At 44.5% G+C, this 18,609-nt stretch overlaps 1 protein-coding gene across 11 annotated transcripts in view; it reads left to right on the forward strand.

Moving 5' to 3' along the window:
* Rbms1 (RNA binding motif single stranded interacting protein 1) overlaps window positions 1-18,609 on the forward strand; it is a 220,944-nt gene that overhangs the window by 76,865 nt on the left and 125,470 nt on the right. The window contains exon 1 of one of the 11 annotated variants that reach the window (XM_051166386.1): window positions 8,076-8,286. The exons of 3 other annotated variants lie outside the window; for them this stretch is intronic. In XM_051166386.1, the coding sequence (XP_051022343.1) occupies window positions 8,218-8,286 (69 nt within the window). In that variant the 5' untranslated portion in view covers window positions 8,076-8,217. Of the gene's footprint in view, window positions 1-8,075; window positions 8,287-9,892; window positions 10,136-18,609 lie in introns of those variants that run through there. 7 more of the 11 variants (XM_051166388.1, XM_051166392.1, XM_051166391.1 and 4 more) reach the window with 7 other exon arrangements.

Below are 18,609 nucleotides of genomic sequence, written 5' to 3' on the forward strand. Positions count from 1 at the left end.
CAACTATGAATACATGTGTGTGTGCATCTAAAACATTCTAATGTCTTCAGAAGTTACCTACTTCTCTCTCCCCCCTCCTCTCTCTCTCTCTCTCTCTGAGAGTTTGACTTTTTATAATAATCCTGTGGATAATACATCATAATGTTAGATTGGGGCTTGGTGGTCCAGGGAGTATGTCCCTGATACAGCTTGAGTGTTCTAGGAGTGTCCTTACAGTATGGAATTAGGAATTGCTGATGTCATGATTGGCCATATTGTCATGGCAACCTTAGAACTTCCTCATTTGCCTTCTCTTCACCTCGGGAGTATCAGTTTGCCACAGGTCTGTTGTTAGTATACCCCATGTGTTAAATATGTTAGGTAACCCAGAACTTGTTCTTAAAAACACTTAGAGTGGGGAGTTTGTGTAAGCTCCTTAGGTGTCCTATTTTGGGATTCCCAGCCACATTTCCTAATGTTGGAAATTTTGCCTTCATACATATTCAACTGAATAGAAATCTACTTGTAATTCTATTTATTCTTGTTTGAACGTTATAATTCAGTAGAGAGTGAGAAACTTTTCAGCATTCTCATTTCTATGATGGATGTCATTAATTGTCCTAGAATTGTCCACTTCAGGTGAAATAGACCTAATTTAATAAGGATCTTAGCAACTGAAAAGGAAAGAAGCTTTTTATTGTTTTTCTTCTGTCTTTGGAATGCTTTGAGCTGAACCCCTTATTAGGGATCTGCCCTGACATTTAGCGTTATGTTGGAAGGACCTCTTTACTATTCTCAGCTGACATGGGTTTGTTTGTCCCAGGTACAGTTTGCTGTGCACTGTCAAAGTTGTCACTCATCTAATTGGAATTTACTCATGGAAAGGAGGTGGTTATTCCAGGTTTGAAATAATTTTGTTTTCCGTGATTTAAAGATTTTGGCTCTCGTTTTGACAAACTCTGCTCCTTTTCCTAAGTACTTTCTGTCTCTTTGAAGATGTGGCAGCAGAGAGGTTGGGTGCAATTAGCGATTTTCCACCCCTCCCTTTCTCCAGCTGTTCCTTTCCCGCTTAGCACACAAGCTTAGCTGATATTTCCCCCCCCCCCCCCCTACCCCACCCCCTTCTTGTGCTCCAGGTGAGCTAATCTCAGAGGTTACCCAATAATAATAGCTCTCCTTCATAACTTGTGAGTTTCACTGCAATTTGTGGAAACTTCTGTGAGTTATCGGGAACAGTCTGAAAATAGGCCCTCTTTTTTTTTTTTTAAAGGCCTGCCCAGAGTCCAGCACCTCCAGTGCCAGCTTTTCCCACCGAAGAGGGTGGAAGATAGACATTTCCATTTGGTTTATTTAGGAAGGCAGTCACGCGCTCGTATGGACATGACTTTCACCTTGTCTCTGTTTCTAACACATTGACAATTTTTTTGTCTATACAATCTGAGCTACAGGTACAAATTCATTATAACACAAACCAAAACAACACAAAATATTCATTTTGTCTTGTCCATATGAAAGATTTTGTTCCTACTGTTCTTTTGTTTTATTTTAGAAAGACTAAGTCATGTCTTTATATAAAAATGGGAAATTTTATCTCTTAGTTTTTAATACCAGAAATTTAAGTGAGCTTTAAGCTTTTATTATCCTTTTCAAGACGAGAGTAACAACTATGTCCAGAATTGTTTATCTATAACTTTTAAGGAATTTTAAGCATTTTTTTTTCATAGAGATAAATGCTCTGGTGGTTAAGGTTTTGGTTGACTTATAATTTTACAATTAAACTAATCTCAGATAGGTCTTATATTACTTTTTGAGGGAAAGTATGTTTCCAATTTTATTTCAGAATTCTAGAAGTTTCTTAATATCATGCCATCCTGTAGAAGATAGTCCCTCTTGCCTCTGTCACAATTCCATCCCTCCAGCTGTCTCCTTAAAACAAAATGGGCTGCAAGAGCGCCTACCTTAGCAACCGTTAGTAAAGTGAGATCTAGGCACCAGGTTGAATCCAGAACTTATATATGGACCATCCAGTATATAGTCTAATGTTCTAATAGTGGAAGGTTTGCCTAATAGTCAACTGACTGGAAGTTGAATGTCCAGATCTTTTCAATCCCAGGAAGCACAATGTAATTTGAATATATCCTAAATTGAAAATGCATGTGATAGGCTCAGTCTATTGAACTGATGACATGACAATGCGATGTACTGCAGAGTTGTCCTCCCTTGAGCTGTGGCTTACTGCCACTTTCCAATGTTGTATAAGAGTACTGTGGTGAGATATGTATATATTCTCCACATATGTATATATACATACATATATACATATATATACACATACACACATATATAGTCATTAATACTTAGACACACACATGCATATATATACGTACATATACACACACACATATTTAGTCATTAATAACTAGTGGTAATATAGAAATCTGATATGGTTTGGGGGTGAGAGAGAGCCAAATTCAAAACCCCCTTGCGCTATGGATTGAGTCTATGTCTTTGGGTAAAAAGAGACAGGCATTCCTACATGTGTTGCATGTGTCATTTGTTTGTGTGGAATGATGCAGTACATGACAGCTATTTTTAGTTAATCATCCATGCAGACCAGCAGCACTTGGGGAAACCTCATGTCTTCTGCTTTGCTCACTAGGTGAGATTTAAGAGTAACCCAAGCAGGGCCTCTCCTAAGAGATGTCAGCGTAAGGCTACATTTCTGGTACTCTGTATGTATTCTAGAAATTACAGCCACAGCTTTATTGTACTGGTTTCATTTTTATATGTGCGATTTTGTACATATCTAGGGAGCCTTTAAATATGGAATAATATTTGCAACTTTTTTATAAAAAGGAAAATAGTACATACTAGAAAATATCGTTCTATTTCAGAGATAGGGCACTTCTGTGTGTTTTGTATAAAAACAGAAATATAAAGACCATATTTTTACTTCTATTTTGCTAGCAGTCAATCAGAAGTCTTGTGAGCTTTTAAACACACTCTTAAATATGATTTTTTCCATGTGAACAACTTATACTAACCAAACCTTTTATGCATTAAAGGTTGTGACTTGAAACAATGTTGAATGACTTTTTACCCTTCCTTTCGGGTTTCAAGTTGACCTAAATACAACAGGTCCTTTCAGTGTTTTAGCATGTCATGCAAAGACAGAACCTCCCGGAGCTCTTTACTTATAGAGTGCTATTTTTATGTTGTTGGACAGCCTTTTAGAAGTTGCCTCCGCCACCACACGTCATATATACTGTCTCCTTACAACTGTGAGTGCGTGCAGGTATGTATTCCTGCACATGCATGTGTATATGCGTGCATGTGGAGTCCAGAAGATGACCTCGGGAGTCATCATCTAAAGCACTGTTCACCTCCTTTGAGGCAGGGTCTCTTATTTGCCTGGAACTTGCCAAGTAGGCTACACTGGGTAGTCAGCGAGCCCAGGCATCTGCAGTTTTCTGCCTCCTCAGCTGTCGGGTTACAGGCATGCTCCACCACACCTAGTGTTTTATATGGGTGCTGGGCCCTGAACTCGTGTTAGGTTTGCACAGCAGGCAGTGTACCAACCGAGGCACCCCTCAGCCCCACTGCATTTTTGTTTTTTACTTTACTTTTAATCACTTCACTCAATCAATCTCCCCGCCCTGCCCCACACTCCCCTCGCTCTGAAGAGGCCCAATAGAATGGATATTAGGATGTTTCAGGATGGAAATCCTTGGGGTTTTAACTCTTCCCTAGCAGTGATCTGAGCTCTAAGTGCCACGCACTTCCACCCTTTTTGCTTACTGTGTTGAGAGCTGGTTTTCCTGGTCCTCTGCACAATTCTTCCTTCTGAACATGACATGTATAATCAAAACATTTATGTAGCCAAGCACCACACACCCATGCTATTTCCTGTATCGATCTCCGCTGCTGTGGACTCCCCCCAGGCACATTACAGTCTAGCCCACTTGCATTACTGCTGCAGGGCTTACGGGGCACTTACCTATGAACCTGGGGTATGAGTCTTCCCCCCCCCCCCCGATGCCACATCTCACATCTTGAGAGAGTGCAGGACTCAGTTTTTGAACCCTACTCAGGCATCAACTTTTAACCCTACTCTGGTATTACTTAGGACCTCCATGGGTAGGGAGGGAGGAGGTGAGTCCGTTTTTTTTATTCTTCGCTCCTCTGTGTAGTAAGCCTTATAACCTTTCTACCCTCAGAGGGTTGAACCAAAAGTCTTGTTTTACAACGGTTTCTGTAGGGTGAGTGCCATCTCATGTCATTTCCTCACATTCCAGTTGTACAAGCTCTTTGCTATCCTAGGAGGCGCCGTTACCTGTGTCTGATCTCCCCTGCGAGCACACAGGCTTCTACTTGTCCCAGTTGCTCCCCTGCCATCGTCCTTGAGCCCATAGACTTAGCTTGCCCCACTGTGTGCCTTTAGCTTGCCCCACTGTGTGCTTTTTGATACTGTTCAGAATTCCTATTCATGAAATGGCTCCAACAGATAGTTTCTCAAAAGGAGACTGGAGCAGAATATAATAGAGAAAAATCTTCAATGTGTCTAGGCTCTTGAGACACACCCTTCATCCAACTGTTTTCTTGTTGAGGTTATCTGTCGTTAGATAGCCTTAGAGAGCACGTTGTTCCTTCAGCCATTCAACAAACAGGTATGGAAACTCACCTGCCCGTAGTAGCTAGACGTGCTTCTTACTTGCCATGCGGTACCAATGCCCCTTCACTTCTGTTCTTCGATGGCCTTCCACACTTACTATACACGCACGAGGTATGATCCCACCCTCCGGGGCTCTAAAACCCGGAAGACAACACCAGCAGCTGCCACTTATTGAGTCTGGAACCTTTCTGAATTAGCCCTGTACCATGGATACCATGTGGGACACAGAGAACCCGACTTATGTGCCCCAAATCATGTGTGCAGTAACCGGGAACTGAAATATGGAGTCAGGCTTGTTTGTCTCTGCTTTTATTTTGTCTCCTGTGTTACAGAGACAAGGGCTTTTTTCACTCTTCTAAACAGGGCCGTGGCTTAAGTATATACACAAGCAGGCTAGCAGGCTGCTGCTAGCCTGAAGAGGCAAAACATCTCTAGGGACAGGCGCTCTGGCTGCCATCTATCTCACCACTAAGTGCTCTGGGCTCCTGGTGTCTGCTTGGCTATTCTCCTGCCTGCTGCCAGTCAGCTTCCTGTTTACTCATAGTTTCTGCTTCCTCCTAGCAGCTCCCTGCATATGGTTTTGGCCATTTGTGGCCTCTTCTCTACCCCCAGGGCACTCTTGTTGTTTCTGTCCCTTTAACCAACTGGTTTAGCTGCCTCCTACCCACCCACCCAGGAGGTTTCTGAATCAAATTTAGCAAGGGTGAGAATCTGGATTGGACAGCTCATGTGTTTTTCAATCCCACCCAGATCATAGGTCACTGGTCAGTCTGTGGATTGGCTGCCCCTGGGTCAGGTTCCCACAGTTTTACCTAGTGCTGAGCGTGGGGGAGGAAGAGGAGGGGGAGGAGGAGGAGGCACACAGCTCAGGCTACCTTGAGGTCTTGGTTTTTCCCTGTCAACAGGGCAAGGCTTCAAGGCACTGATTCTCTCACCTTAGCAGCTCGCAGGGCTCTCTCTGGTCTGGTTCCTTCGCTTTTCTGATTTCAAATACATCTCTTTCAACAACAACAAGTTGACTTTCTAGATGGACCTCACAAGACTCCATCCCTGCAATTGCTTTTCCAGCTATGCACTCATGGATTATCTGTAATTGATTGTGTATGTTCTACACAGGGTTTCACATTCCTGTTATTTGGGTTTGAGTGACCCCATTTTGAGGATGGAAGAGCAATCTTTTCCTCTTATCATGCTTTGTGGGTCTACATACGTTTGAGACTTTTGAATCCAAGTGTACTTTAAAAAAAAACATATATCTATTTTCTCTTTTTAAGCAGTTCATGTGACACTGTAAACATGTTAAATCTTAAATTTCTTTTTTTTTAGTCTTAAAGTCAGTTCCTTTAATGTTCTTTTTTTTTTTTTTTTCCTTTTTTGGCACGTTTTACTAGTATCAGGGTGTTTTGGGTTTTTTTGTTTGTTTGTTTTGTTTTGTTTTTGTTTTGTTTTTTGTAGTCTCTTTAAATCTTATTATCACGTAACATTTTCTCATCTCTAGAGAACTCCTATCAGACATCCAATCACGTGTTAGCATTTCTGAATGGCACAGCATCCAGTGGGTCATGACCCAGCAAGTGCATCATGACTTGAGAGGAAAGCCCTAAGAAAATTAATGCTGTTCTTCTGAGGTTTCAACTGTGGTTTCCTAAGAGATGGGTCAGGACCACTGAGGTTGTGCATGTGATTTTTCTATAGATGACTGGTGGGAAACGCGTCCGGGTGCTGGGGACAGGGTGCGAGCAGTAAGTCCTCAGGAAAAGGAAACTTGAACTTGAACGGTTGGAACTAAAACTATCCAGTTTATATCTGTGCTTGGTCAAAGTGAGAGGAGACAACAGGACACGCCAAATGACTAAACGCATGGAGTTGTGGGAAATTGTCCTGGTGTCCCCACTATCTCACAGGCTAGCTGTGCTAGACAATCTTTAAGCACTTGAAGGGACAAATATCCTGTGAATTTTATTGAGAACGTTTTTACTTGCCCATTGTGCACCTAGTACCTTTGCTTTTTTTTTTTTTTTTTTAAATAAAGAGAATTAGGATTGCATGTGTGCCTGCTTTCAATAGGGGAGAATTACTATTTGTTACTTTTGCTGGTGCTTTGGGGACTATGGAAACAGTTTACTAAGTCACCAGCTGGATTATCTAGGAAGTGTATTTTTTTTTTTTTCAACTTGCTGTTGTCAGATAAGTCTCTGAATGGCTACTCCTTTGCTAGAAAGTCGATGTTCACCACTTTCATTGTGACAGCCAAAAGTTGAGTCCTTTCACTTGTTAAACAAGCTGGAATTTTTCATTATCATAGCAGATGGGCCTTTCCAGGAAGATGTTAGACCTGTGTATATGCACCATGGCTGTAATCCCAGAATTCTGGAATACTTTCCAGGGACCCCGCCAATTTAAAGATGGCAACCAGCCCTGGTAACCCTATCCAGAAATGGCGTGCTTGCCATGACCACCCACTTTTGAGGCTTCCACACCACACAGGTTCAAAAGCTGGATTCATCCAGAAAGGTGACTCGTAAAGGAGCCGCTGGAGAAGCAGTTTTTATTTTTTCCATTTGGGAACAAAGGAAATTACTCCTGTCTTTGTCCGTCTCTTGCCTTGTTTAATAACTACGTTGAGGATGGGTTCCTATACCCCTTCTGTCGTTTCCAGGAAGGACAGATCTTCTTCCCGCTCCTCCCCCTCCCCCCAATGCTTACAGGGTTTCACTACCTTTTTGATACTCTGGTCTTGAAGGAAAACTCGTTCTCTGTGGCACAAGAAGGAAATTGAAAACTTTCCCGGGCATATTTAGGTGAAGGACTGGAGAGAGAAACCCGTCTGCTCTACAAAAAAATGTAGCATGCGATTTGGGGGGGACGGAGAGGTGTGCTGGAAGACTAATCTGTACCGGGAAGTGGGAGTGATTACCCGTGCCTTTTCGGGAACAGGGACTGATGTGAAAGATGAAAGAAAAGGCGGGCAGTTGGCTTCCAATCCAGGTGTTGCAGCGGTTCCCGAAGCAATGCCCTTAAAAGGGGCTGCCAAGTGGGGCGCGAAGCCGCGGCGATGCCTCGCCTAAGGGCCTAGGGGTGGCTGCTCCCAGGAATGTGCGGCACGCGGGGCGCCAGACCCAACCATTGCGCGGGATGGGGGCGCAAGCGCAGGCCGGGTTGCCGCCCCAGCTGGGGAGGCCGAGAGCGGGGGCCGAGGCTGGCGGAGCGGGCGCGGCTGGCGGGCGGGCGGCGCGGGAGGGCTGGGCGCGGCACTAGGCGGTGCGCGGCCGCTTCCCCGCCCCCGGCCGGCGCGCTCTCGGGGCGGTGGTTGAGGCGGCGGGAGGTGGGGACGCGGCGGCGCTGCTCGTCCGCTGCCACCGGCACCGCGCGCGAACTCCGGTCCATGGCACGCAGGGCGGCGGCCCCCGGAGCTGCTCGAGAGTCGCCGGCCGCGCGCGTCGCGCCGCACTTTTAGGGCGGGAGCCGCGAGCCAGTTCCCGGCCGCAGCCTCCGCCGGCCCGGACGGGCGAGAGGGAGTTCCCGGAGCACCGCGGCCCGCATTTCCCGAGCGCCCCGTGCCCGCGATGATCTTCCCCAGCGGCAGCGGCCACCCCGGCGCCGCCGGCGGCTGCAGGACGCCCTACCGCAAGCAGGTGAGGCTGCCGGGCTCCCCGGGGCCTGCGCCGACCGAGCGGGGCGGCGACCGTGTTTCGGAAGGAGGCGGCGGGCGGGGAGATGCCCGGGGAACCCGGACGGGGGACCGGTGGAGAGGTGGGAAGGGCGGGCGCGCGGCCAGGGGCTCTGCCGACCCGCAACAACTTTGGGGTTTTCCTGGAGACCTTTGTGTGCAGAGGAGCCCGGAATAAGTCGGGACGGGGCTTTGCATTGCCCTGGGGGGACCTCCAAGAAACCTGTCTGATTCATAGAGAACCCGGAAGACGTAGAGTGAGTGAGTGAGTGTGTGTGTGTGTGTGTGTGTGTGTGTGTGTGTGTGTGTGTGTATGTGTGTATTCGAGCGCTCCCCCCTTCTTATTAAAAAAAAAAAAAAGACAAAAAGAAAAGAAAAACAGGAACTTCTGTCACTTTCTCAAGGTTTTCAGAAACACAGGGAAATCCTGAGATAGAGATAGTCAGATACTCGGATAAGCCTTGAGTCATATGCACGCCTTTCCTATTCTAATTTTGTTCCATACATTTCCTAACACACTGAACTCCAGAAGCACACTTAAAAGGTTACGTCCGAATCCCCTGCCTGGAAAAAGGAGTGGAACCGGCAGGTTTTAGTTTCGGTCTTTTGTTTTTCATCCTTGTTTTTGAAAGGAGGTTAACTGAAGCCATGATGTGATAAAAATCGCACAGCGTCTCAGCGGCAACAATAACAAAACCTAGGCTCTAAATTATGTTAAAAATGTGCAGGTCTGTTTAGAAAAGGTTAAACTCATTTAGAGGTCAGTGGCAGAATGGTTGTTGAGGGGGAAAAACAGCATTGCAGATCTTTTCCCTCCACAATAAATCTCTAGCCCACATCCTCAGCCACAGAGACAGGTCAATTAAGTTATCCCAGTAATGATACTAGCAGACTGTATCCTTCCATGCAAACTGTGGGTCCATTAAGATCCAGATGTGTGACACTGATGCCTGGTGACTTTCTTGTGGTGGTTCACAGAATTAATGTCCGGGCTGTCCCAGCATCAGGCCGTCTGAAATATTTCTGCAGTGTCAAAAAGTACTGTTTTTCTATACTCTTCTCTTTGGCTCTTTTGTTAAAAATTCCTTTTAAAAGAAGTAAATGCCCCTGGTTTGTATGCCCTCTGTGTCCACTTCCACCTGGATTAAGAAGTCCAATCTTTGGGTTACAAAATTAAAATCTGTACTGACGACTTGGCTGACATATACTTATTGTTAGGATTCACAAAATGGGCATAAAACTCAAGTTCCTGTGGCTTTATTTAAAATAAGTGCCCTCCGATGCTGTGTGCCAGCATCAACTTCTGAAGGGAAGCCAAATCAAACCTAAGTACTCTCCCAGCCCCTCCTCCCCCACCCACTTCTCTCTACCTGAAAAGATGGCTAATTATGTTAGGGCCTTGTGTGTTCATTTATTTGTTGTCAAAACCCAGCAGGGTCTTAGCTCTGAAATGGGAAAAGGCTCCAAGGGTGAGGCCTTTTGCTGAGGGACACTGGAGGTTTGTATGTGGAGGGGCGGGGAGGGGGTGGTGAGGGAGGTAGGGGGGGGAGGGAAGACAGCCTGCTGGCTGGAGCATGCTGATAAGATGCTGTCTTTTCACTTGGCTCTCCTTAGATTCAAAGACTAAAAGGGCTGACCGAATCAGGAAAACAAACAGACTTTCTTTTTTCTATAGGCAAAGAAAGAAATGAATGCGTAGGCATTATACAGACACAAGACCCTGGGTACCAGTGGTATTTGAGTCAAAGGTTTCTTTTGTTCCTATTTTGCCATTCACTGGAAAAGCACACTTCCAGCGCAGGGACCTGGTTACCGTGAGTGACTTCGTGATCTCATCCTGGCTCAGGCCGAATGGGAAATCTAATTAATGCCTTTTATAAGACTTTGTGATGCTAAGCTTGTGCCTTTTCAGTTCATAAACGCTTTCTTCGGGTTGGCTACAGAACTGGCGAGTTTCAAGCGCAGAATGCAGTTTGATCTTAATCTGGAAATACACAATCAGCCATGAGAGCTGCTTTCAGAAAACTTCCTTGAGGAATAGGAAAGTAAGGGCTGCATACTTCAGTCAACTTTGGGAAGTCAGAATCACAGAGTGGCAGTAGGTCATGATCTCTGAAAGGTGTGCTGCCTGCTGGTTGGTGTTCTGGGGGGTGAACTGATTTCATCCCATTGGCAACGGCCCTGTGTGGTGGGTAATATCAGTCTCCACTTTACAGTGAACACCGGGGCATGGATTCACTAACTGGCCCACAGTCCATACCACCCAGTGTGTGGAGCCCGGTCTTAAATCCTGGCCACTAGGCCTTCAGGACGTCATACTGCAGCTGCCTTCTGCCATGTGCAACCCAGGGAACACCTATGCAAAGCTTCTCCATGGCTGTGCCTGTGGGTCCCTAGTCCTCCACCCACCCCTGTAAGGGGGGGTTGTGAGACAGAAGGTAAAGGATGCTCAAAGTTTGATCCGGAGGATAATGAGCTTGTGGTGGTTGGTGGGAACCCTGCTGTCTGGTTTTTGTTCTGCTGAAGGAGAACCTGTTTTTTTCATTTTACGTATGTAGGAGTCACCCAGTTTCAGCGGAAGCAGAGGTGGGCCTTGCTCATCCTTCTCTTCCCAAGTGCTGTAACCAGGGCACCTGGGATAAACAGGATTTTCCTGCATCGCAGGCCTGTGGGCGCATACACCTGCTCAGCTCAGGCCAGCCAGCGGGCTGTGAGTCCTCCAGTGACTGCCTGCTAGTCAGCGCCTAGATAAAGGCTCTCAGTTCAAGTTTCTGAAGAAATGGACACATACAATCACTGTGGGTTGTGACTTGCAGATACGATATTCCTTAAGAAGATGTACTCTGATTATGTGAAACCAGCATCCCCCAACAGAAATGAAACCATTGATCAGGACTTTTGTCATTGTGAAAACGTTTCATTGTGGCTTGAAAGGAAAAGAAAGTGCTTCATACTTGAAAAGGCTTTACGAACTGAAAGTGAATATTTCCAGTGTTATTTTGGGTTGTGTGTCTTGATTTTTTTTTTTTCTTTTTTCTTTCTTTGCGATTTGTTTTCCTGTTTCCTTTGTGCAGCTCCTTCCTTGGGGTGGTTAACTCAGTGATGTCATGAAGTGTGAGTTTGGCTGAGTCTGTTGCCCTAGTGGTTTGTCCCAGGGTTTTGGAAGTAGGAGAGTGAGTGTAAGCTTGCCTTCTAATAGGCATGCTTAGCAACTCTTGCTCAGTTCTGGTGAGTAAAGTACTTACCACCCCAGTGTAAGTAGATTTACGCAGTTTGCTGCTTTCCTGAGGATTAACAGGGAGTAGTTGCACGTGAGGAAATTCCTCAGTGACTCAAAGGGACTCAAGATGACAGCAAACGCTGTTGATTGCTCCTCGCCAAAGCGATTTCTGTTCGCAGCAATTTGTATTGAGTAGATCGTGTTTTGTAAAGTTTGTAGATCAAAGTTGTGTGTGGAGGATATTTAAGTGAATAGTGCCTAAGCCAATCCAATTTTTTTTTTTTTCCTTTTTGGACAGAGCCAGACATTTAGGCAGAGATTGGAGGTGTGCTTGGGGAGAGTAGAAGAAAACAGAATTGGTGTAAATAAAGTTCTGTCTCTTTTCACAGTGTACTCTGTGTGTGTGTTTGCTTGTGATTCTGTAGTATTTATAATTAAAAGTGGCGGTTTGTAGATGCCTACCCACAGGCTTTTGTGAAGCTTAGACCCCTTCAAGGCTGCACACCGTTCTGTTGGGCGTGCCTTTTGGCATCTCACTACATTTTTCCGTAGTTGACATTATGTTTTGAACGCATTTCTGGATTTCATTTTTCCTTCTTTTTTTGACACAGATAGGTGGCTAGCTGTCAAGAGTGGGCCCCACAAGCTGTTACAATTATTGTATTTTTGATCTGTTTCTTTGTGTGTGGGGGGGGGAAGGAGGGATCTAAATTCTCTGTAGATGTTTCTAATGTTCTCAATCAGTAGTAAATACTTGAGGCCTATGTCTCATATCCTGGCGTCACCTCAGTGTGTTTAATCCCCACCATATCCACCTAAAATGGAGAAGAGACTGGAAACTAAATGGGCAGTGAAATTAAATGGCCTGGTTAGTGAAAGCCAGGTCTTTGGGGTCAAGGGCTGTGTCTGCCACTAGGGGGAAAAGAAAAGGATGGTGCTTTGTCAAGAGCAGCTGAGCCTCCTGCAAGTTCCTCTTTACTCAGCCTCTGAAAGACATGGAGGGCGCAGGGTATTCTGGTTTAGCCTGGGGAACCGAGGCACTGTAATTTGGGTAGTTTTTTTGTTTGTTCCGTAAAGACCTTTGCTCTAAGGGTGTCAGCTAGCATGTTGAATATTGAGTAAAATCAGAATTTCAGATAAACCTTTTTTTTTTAAAGGTATGAGTGTCTCAAATATGTTGTGCTGTGTGTTTTTATTTGCTAAATCTGGCAGTTCTATCTTGGGGAACCCAATTCACTTTTTAAAAGACTAGTTATAAAACATGATTATAAAACATCTATTCTTGATTTCTTCCACTTAGAAATTTGCCTCCAGACACATCCTTAAGACCTGATGAAAATGCAAAATTCATCCTTTACCTTCCTCAGCCATTTTGGTCAGTGCTTCCTCCGGCGAGCCTTGTTGATAGTGCAAGACCTTGGCTCAAGTTCTGGCCCTCTCTTTCCCAGGCCTTTTCACCTCCCTGAGCCTGGGGTTCTGCTCAGTAAAGGTAATTGTGAGCACTCACGGAGGTGGTGGTTGTTAATCCTTCTAAGGTGTTATTATTAATGTCCCTACAGATCAGGCAGCAGCAAGTGGTCCCTGGAGAAACTGTGAGGTCCTAAGAGAAGGGGACCCTGTTTACAGCCTCGAGGAGAGGCTCCATGCTTAGGCTCTGGGCAGCCTCAGAGGAGGGGCTAAGCGCTTGGAGTTGGAAATCAAGTTCTTAACCACGTTTAACAAAAAAAGAAAAAGAAAAAGAAATAAAACAAAAACAACTAGTAAGCAGAAAGGTTTGTGTTTTATGTGCATCTCCCTGGAGAACCAGGACCCCTGACCTCTAGTCTATTTTATGTAGGTATTTGAAAGCGGAAAGTAAAAAGCACCACCCATTGTTAGCCACGCCAAAATAAAATAAAATAAAAGCGAAATGTTTACATTTGTCTGAATACTGACAGATTTGATCATTAGTGTGGCGCCCAGGATTAGTTTCTTCTACTCCATCCTTTGTGGTGTTGGTATATATTTTGAGTTTTCCAAGAAGTCATCTTTACCTTACTCAGAAATAGAAACATTATTTTCCTTTTGTCCTTGGGTGTCTGTAGGTGTTTGTTTTTCAACTCTGTTAATGTGCTTGGCTTGCTACATTCTAAAGCTTCTTGGAGTTTAAAATATAGATACATGGTAGACCAGGAGAAAAGGGTTTTCTGGGGTTAGGATAAGGTTATGAAATAAACAGGGAAACCCAATTCTGGGTTAAGCTAATGAATCAATGCCACTGTTTGGTATTTAACACTTTCTAAAGGACAGTGAGAATAAATCAGGTCTTTATTCAGATTACTATGACCTGGGGGAAAAATTATGTGGGCCCCACTTGAAGTACCAGGAATTCCAAAACAATGAAGTTAGAGAAGATTATTTTGTGTTTTTTAATTGCATATCTAATATCATTTCTAAATTTTAACTTTAAACTGTTGGAGCTGAGTGGAGTGGTTATAATCGCAGCACTCAAGAGGCTTAAGGTGGGAGGATTCTAGGTTTAAGGCTAGCCTAAGCTACTTAGTGAGACCTTGTCTCAATAAATGAATAAATAAAGTATAAACACAAGGCCAGAGGAAATGTTATAAAATGTTCATTGCCTCTTCTGTTGTAGCTCATGCCTGGCTTCCTCTCTTGATTCTTTATACTGTTTCTTTAACCTTCAGTTCCCTCTTGCCACCAGAATACAAGTATATAGTTCTTGGGTTATCAGATTTTTCTTCTGAACTGAAAAATCTTGAAAGGCTAGTTATCTTTAGTTTCTCAAAATTGTGGTGAAATACTAAAGTTTCTTTCATGTTGAGAATTTTCAAAAGTAGGATAGGGCCAGCCTGTGTGGGTGAGGGGACACTCAGTGTCAGGCTGGGCAGCCAAGTAAGAGTTTATCACAAAAATAAAAAATAAAAAGACCTCCCCCACCACACTCAACACACAGCACTGTTTACACATACACACACACACACACATACACACACACACACACACACACGCACTGCTTGTTTCTCTTCTTTGGCCTCAGTTTTTAGGAGTTATTCTTTCTTTGTTATTTCTGATTCTCTACCTTAAAAAAGTTCTATGCTAATTTTTTGGAAATTGTTTACTTTTGATACTTTTCCCCCCTAACATTTAATAACTTAGATTTTCCTATTTTGAACAGACCACCTGAACTCTTTAAAAAAAAAATTTAAGGCACTAATTTACATATTTGAACAATGTGGACGAGATGCAGCCAGGATGTGAGATTTCATATTTGAGGTCACCGGTCTAGTTTGTTTTCTGTTGTCGTGTTAAACATTGTGACTGGAAGTAACGTGGGGCGGGGGCGTGTTATTTGCCTTAAGCTTGAATGTCACTGTCCATCTTTGAGGGAAGTCAGGATAGAACTCAAACTAGGAACTTGGATGCAGGGATTGAAGTGGGGACCATGAGAAACGCTGCTTACCGACTCGCTCTCCGTGGCTTGTTCAGTTTACACCCCCCCCCCTACCCACCCTCAACACATCCCACAGTGGACTGCTCCCTCCCGCATCAGTCACCAGTCAAGAAAAGACAAACCCACCGGCCAGTCTGATGGAGGCAATTTCTCAGTTGCAATTCCTTCTTCCAAAGGACGGCTGTTAGTTTGTGTCAACTTGGCAAAACTATCCAGTATAGTTACTTTATAGAATAGCTTTTGTAGTGTTGAGAAATTATTTCAGATGTCTATATTTTAAACTTAAAATTGTATATAAGTATAACAGTTTTATGGACAGATAAATACCCCACACCTTTATTGGCTGTATTACATGTGACAAATTCAAGCTGTTCTGCTTCTGTCACATTCCTCTGGTAGTAATTTATTTTGACTAGTCATGATTGTCTTCATTGGGGACTTCCTTTTCAGCTTTTTTCAAAGCGCAGTGTGGTGGGTGTGACCTCTGAGAGGTGTGTTTCATGTATAACGAAGCAGAGAGGATTTCTGTAAGGCGATAGAACACAAATCAATTTGGCACTATAGAAGCACTTCTCAATATGCAATCTAAAGGAGTGTCGGTGGCTAGGGGTTGTTTTTGATGTGTGTTGCGGAGACTCCCAGGCTTGAGTGCCGGAAGGGGACAGTACAGGGCTGCGGGCCAATGGATAGAGGAAGAGAAGAAACAGGGTTACCATGTTAGCTTTTGACTTCACTCGTTTATGCATCGCTAGGTCAGTTGACCCCGATCTTTGCAAGGAGTGTTATTTTGGTGCTGGCTAGGCCAGGAACAAAAATGTAGCCTCATTATTTCACACCAATCCTGAGTCTTTTTATTTTTGTTTGTCAAGACAGGCTTTCACTGTGTAGACTTGGCTGTTCTGGACTCACTTTGTAGACCATGCTGTCCTCAGACTCACAGAGATCCACCTGCTTTTGCCTTCCTAAGTGCTAGGATTATAGATGTGCGCCCAGATTCTTACAGCCTCCTCTCCCCTACCCGTCATATCAGCCCCATCATCTGGGAGTCAGGTCCTCTGTTCTTTGGCCTCCTTTGGGGAACACAGGCTATAAAATCACTTTGGCCTGTGGTAGTGGTGCACACTTTCACTCCCAGCACTTGGGAGGCAGTGGCAGGCGAATCGCTGTGAACTTAAAGCAAAACAAAAAAACTCAAAAGCATCAGTTTGGTTTACGACCTCTCTTGTAGTCAGCCAGGCTATATCTACTCACATGTACCCACCAGCTCAAGCAGAGTTAGTTTTTTCGGTTTAGGGAAAAGTTTAACTGCAACTCAAAATGCTGGGTAGCATAAGTTATGTGGTTTTCTGAATGCTCATGAGTCCTACCTAGGAAGTAAAGAGCTGGTCAGAGAGAGGCACCCAGATAGCTGAAGAGTCCTGCCTGTTGAAATAGCTAGGGGATAGTGAGGACCCAAAACAAAGCAATTTGACTTTTTATAGGAGGGGATACCAAGTTATACAGATAACTGAGTATACAAGCCCCCTAAGTTAGTACTTAAAGTATTTAGTTTAGCCAGGCGTGGTGGCATGTGCCTTTAATTCCAGCACTCAGGGAGGCAAGGGCAGGCGGATCTCTGTGAGTTCAAGGCCAGCCTGTTCTACAAAGCGACTCCAGGACAGCCAAGGCTAACACATAGAAACCCTGTCTTTAAAAAGTAAACAAACAAACAAATTAAATGTTTCATTTGTTGGGTGTTTCCTCCCAAAGCTTTTGTGACTGTGAAAGCTGGCTCTAAGCCAGTGTCAGTGTTTCTGAGGATGGTATGGTGGCTGCCTGGTGCGTGCATTTCAATTCAAGTGGATGCCGAATTACAACAGAGGCTTTGAAGATGGGGAAAGACAGGTTTTACTGGGGGACTAGTGAGTAATTGAAGTTAGCAGGATGTAGGGCAGAGGTTGAAGGTCAGAGAGCCTATGAGATCACGCTTGCTAAAATAGATGACTGTGGAGCCAGAGCGTAGAGGGTGTCACAGTTGAAACAGAGATGTCAAAGGGCGTCGTGGCAATGCGCTGTGGTGGCTGTTGACATGTTGCTTAGAGAGAGATGAGCTTCAAGAAAAGAAGGGCCCAGGTTTCAGTCTTGCTTAGGAAGTTGAAATGCTTCTGTCCCTTGCTTGCTTATCACTGGGCTGATAGGGATAGCTAGGCCTTTCTGGTTTGTTTTGTTGTTGTTGTTGTTTTGTTTTATTTTGTTTTTTTGTTTTTCGAGACAGGGTTTCTATATGTTAGCGTTGCCTGTCCTGGACTCGCTTTGTAGACCAGGGCTAGCCCTGAGCTCACAGTGATCCATCTGCCTCTGCCTCCCTGAGTGCTGGGATTAAAGGCATGCACCACCACACTGGGCAGATAGACCTTTCTGTTCGAGAGATTTTCTGCATTTTTTTTTTAGATGTTATAAAAAGGAGGGGTAGGATTGCTAAACTCTGTGGCTGGCATTCCATCCAGACACCAGGAATGCCAAGTGTTCTGGAGAGTTCACAGCAGTTTCTTGAAAGTTTCCAGTCTTTAATGGGTCATTGTACTGTGGGCTGTACATATTTCACTGCTCTCTTTGGGGGTTGCCTTCAAGTCATTGTGAAGGCTGCCTCTCATGGGTGCATAGATTTTTTTTTCATGACCACCCTGATAGTCTTTAGAGTAGAAAACATACTTTGCAAAGGGTTTACTTAATTTTTTTTCATTTATTAGTTTTTTTATTTTATTTTATTTTTATTGTGTGTGTAGATCAGAGCTCTCCTTCCACTATGTGGATCCCAGGGATCAAACTCAGGTAATCAGGTTTGGCAGCAAGCATCGTTTCCCAGTATGACATCTCAAAGACCTCAAGGGTGGTGGTGGTGGTGGTGGTGGTGGTTGATAGCTTTGGTCATCCATGTCACTGTAGACCAGTCTGGCCTGTAGAGCCATCAGTTGCATTTTTGAAATAAGGAAGGCCACAGAATCTGGGTGTGGTGTGCACATCTTTGATCCAACCCTCTAGAAGCTGAGGCAGGTGGATCTCTTGAGTTTGAGGCCATCTGGTGTACAGAGAGAGAAAGTTCTAGTATAGGCAGGGCTACACAGAGAAGCCTTGTCTTGAAAACCAAAAAACAGCAAACAAACAAAAAGTGCCATAGGTTAAAACACCTCCCAGTTCAACAGGAATATGCCAGAAAGTACAGGCCATATGATGACAGGGCCAGTGGGCTAATCATCACATAAGGAAGAAGTTTCCATGGAAGGGCAGTGAGTTTGCCCTGGCCATTTTAACATCTCCCCACCAGTTGCTGTTATACTCCTCACTGTGATCCCAAGTTTGTTGAGAAGGCAGTTAGACATAGAACAGGAGCCTGGGGAGAGAGCACTGGGAGTTAATGAACACACTCCAGGGAGCGGGATGTCAAAAAAAGAAGTTAAGAAACCAAGGGGAACATGCATTCTAACCAGGAAAGAGCAGGCTGGGCCTTTGACACAGTAGGTGACAGAACCACCAGAACTCTGAAAGCAGGCAGAGTCTCAGCAGGCCTTTCTAGGAGAACTTGTTGGCTCCAGTAAATAACGCCCAGAGGTCATAGAAGACAAAGGCTGGCAAAAGGC

This window comes from Acomys russatus, chromosome 24 (assembly GCF_903995435.1).
Source record: "Acomys russatus chromosome 24, mAcoRus1.1, whole genome shotgun sequence".
Lineage (NCBI taxonomy): Eukaryota > Metazoa > Chordata > Mammalia > Rodentia > Muridae > Acomys > Acomys russatus.